The sequence below is a fragment of the Lepidothrix coronata genome, unplaced genomic scaffold (assembly GCF_001604755.1).
Source record: "Lepidothrix coronata isolate B3197 unplaced genomic scaffold, Lepidothrix_coronata-1.0 Scaffold228, whole genome shotgun sequence".
In the NCBI taxonomy this organism is placed as follows: domain Eukaryota; kingdom Metazoa; phylum Chordata; class Aves; order Passeriformes; family Pipridae; genus Lepidothrix; species Lepidothrix coronata.
The window spans coordinates 1-3152 of NW_016690408.1; the positions used below are offsets into that span (position 1 = coordinate 1).

The 3152-nt window shown below is 61.8% G+C and overlaps 1 protein-coding gene across 1 annotated transcript; it reads right to left on the minus strand.

Moving 5' to 3' along the window:
* Nucleotides 1-3: 3 nt before the first annotated feature.
* Nucleotides 4-2969, minus strand: LOC108506710 (maestro heat-like repeat-containing protein family member 9; the record flags this gene model as incomplete). Its single annotated transcript, XM_017834045.1, has 9 exons — nt 2771-2969; nt 2422-2531; nt 2108-2256; nt 1731-1878; nt 1298-1485; nt 1073-1210; nt 693-807; nt 428-565; nt 4-174 (listed from the first exon to the last, which is right to left on the minus strand). Coding segments are annotated over exons 1-9 (1356 nt in total), but the record flags the coding sequence as incomplete, so codon positions are not given.
* Between the last annotated feature and the right edge of the window lie 183 nt (nt 2970-3152).

The window sequence follows — 3152 nt, forward strand, 5'->3', positions numbered from 1 at the left end:
GCCAAAGAGTGTCTGGAGTGCCTCAGCCAGCTCCAGGGCAGTGGGGGTGGAGATTGGGATGCCTCTGTCCTGGACTTCATTGATGAATACAGAGAGGGCCATCCCCACCAGCTCTCCATCTGCATCCCACAGTAGCTCCAGGAGGCTTTCTGTCAGGCTCTGCATGCCATGAGCCTGTGAGGAAGACAGTGCTGTGCTGTGAAGCCATGAACGGCTGCAGCCCCAACCCTGCTCTGGCAGGGCAGCCCCACGTGCTGCCGTGGGGCCCGGAGGCCACAGGCTGTTCCTGAGGGACTCGGGCAGCTGAGCGGGGAGGCAGCAGAGATGGGTGCAGCTGCCACAGCTCCCAAAGCCCAGCCAAGCCCAAGCAACTGCGTTCCCCAGCCCCAGGATTCCAGCATGGCTTCAGCCATCTGCCCCTTCTCACCATCATGGGATCCTGGCTGAGTACCAGGAGGCCTCGGAGTGCCAGGCGACGCATCTCTGGGCACTCACTCCTGAGGTGCCTTGAAAGGCTCTGCAGAATGATGCCTCCCCAGTCACTCATGTCCAGGTAGTCCAGGACCTGAAAGGCATGGAGCAGTGACGGGGTGCCTGGCTGGCAGGAGCCCAGACCCACACAGGGCTGGGCCCTCCAAGAGGGCAGAGAGGTGGAGGCAGCTTGGCTAGGCAGCGCTCGCCATCAGGCTCACCTCCACAAGGAATGCCATGGTGAGGAGCTCCAAGTGGGGCTCCTCCCTGCTCAGCAGCTCCAGCAGGTGGAGTGTGATGCGGGAACACAAGGGGTTGGAGACACGGAGCATCTCCCTGCGAGGGGGAAAAAGGCACCCATTGACCCTGAGCCGGGTGGGCCAACCTCTCCTGGGATGGACTCACATAGGCCTGGTCTTTCCCCAGGACAAGGGCACTCTGGGAGGCGGCTCCTCCTGTGCACCCGCCTCTCCCAGCCTTTGCCACTCTGCTCGGCCATCCCTGGGTGACAAGGCCCTCTGGCCCACGACCACGGGCACTGAGTGGGGTGCCCCGTGCACAGGCAGAAGTGACAGGGGCAGTGGGGACAAGGGGGTCTCACCTGGCCAGCAGACCCACTGCGTAGTGGTGGGTGTCAGCACTGAGGAGCGTGTCCCAGCCACACTTGCGTTCCATTGAAAGCACAACTTCCTCACACTCCAGATGGCAAAGCAGAGCCTTCATGGTGAGCACTGCAAACCTGTGTACAGAGCAAAGCCCAGGTCGTGCTGGGAGCCCTGACCAGCCCCAAGGGCACAGAAGGCAGGGGAGGACTGGGATGGAGCACCTGTTGGGCTGAGTGGGAAGGTTGTGTTGCTCCCAGCATCCCCTCCAGAAGGTATCAACCTCCTCTGGTGTCTGCTCTGTGCTGATGAGGACTTGGAAGAGCAGAGCCACGAGGAGACGGGGGGAGTACTCCGTCAATGACTCTGCAAACCAGAACGTCTGCAGAGTCTCCCAGATCACCCTGGTTGCCTGCAAAATATAAACCACCCGGACACAGCTCTCAGTGCCCAGATGTCCATGTGGCAGGGCCTGAGCGTGGGAGGGAGACGCCAGGGAGGATGCAGGGGGAGCACGTGGCCTGGTGCCCCTGAACCTGCCCCTAACCTACCTTTCCAACCCAGTGCCTGAGGCAGGGAGATGCAGTACTGGGGGAGGATGGAGAGCCACCGGAGAGGTGACCTGGAGGTGAGCAAAAGCCCTTTCCAGAAACTCACAGCCAGGGCAAAGACATCTGTTTCGTCCCCGTCAGAGGTGGACATGCTGTGGATTGGCCAGTTCTCCATCACGCAGAGCAGCTGTGGCAGCACCTTCAGCACTGTCCTTCCCAATGAGGTGATGGTCCTCCACATGATGGCAGCAGCTCTGTGGGGCCAGAGTTCTGTGTCAGGGGAGCACTGGCCAAAGTGCCTTGAGGAGCAGGGAGGGACCATGGCGTCAGGATGGGGGCTGACATGGCAGGGCTGGGAAACAGAGGCTCCAGATGGTCCTGGAACTCTCCATCCCTCTGGCAGACCACCTGGGACGGGATGGACTGAGTGATGGGCTCTAAAGGCTGGTGAGCCCCAAGCCCCGAAGGCAGGGGGTCCTGTACCTGTCACATGATGGGGCACAGCGCAGGAGGGTCACCACAGCATCAGCAGGGTGTTCATCAGTCACCCTCAGAAACTCCATTAGCAGCTTCTCTTCTGGAGTGGCGCTGGCTGTCAGTCTCTGATGCACGTTCCTGACGAAGGCTGGCACCTGGAAGAGGCATGGGGGAAGAGCTGCCAACTTGCCCAGCTTCCCTGACAAATGCTTCCCTTCCCACACACTGTGCTGGCCTCAAAGGCTGAGAGGGCCCAGGGGAGCTGGCTAGAGGGGCCACACCATCCCTGGGGGCTTGAGCCCTGGCCACAGGCTGCTTACTTGCTTTGCATCAGAGACACCTTTCTCGTCAGAAACATCTGCAGGGTGAGCATCATTCCCACTCTGAGCGGGCCTGCTGTCAGTGTCTGCACCGCTGTCCTGGCCTGGATGTGGCAAAGATCGAGCGCGGTCAGAGCTGAGGGGCTGCGGGACAGGCCGGAGAACACGGCCCAGCCCTGCGCTCCACAGGCAGGGCCAGCCCCGGGATGCCCAGTGCATGGAGCTGCCGGGGGAACAGTCCCGGGCCCTCTTCCCCCTCCCTTTCCCCGGCCATGTCCACAGGGAATATGATGGGAAGAGCCCCATCTGGCTGCAGCCACCAGCCCTGTGGCCCAGCTGTGCCACTCACCCGCCTGCAGGGGCTGGGACTGCTCTGCCTCCTCAGGCTGCTGTGCTGGGGCAACTCCAGGGCCTTCCTCCTCCTCCTCCTCCTTCACCCAGGCCACCTGGGGCACGCTGGGGGGTCTCTGCTCCATGCCTCTGTCTGGCTCCATGGCTTCCTGCAGGAGACATGGCACGGAAAAGCTCTGGGTCACCAAGTCCTGCATTGTGACCCAAAGGCTCCTTCAACAGAAGACTTGGGAACTCCCCAGCCCATCAAGTCCCATGGTCTGGCCTCGAGGGCACCTGCCACAGAGACTAGGATGCCTTGGAAAAGCTCCAGTTCACCAAGTCCCACTCTCTGGCCTGGAGGGGGCACGTGGGAGAGTGCCCAGAGGGAGCAATTTGCC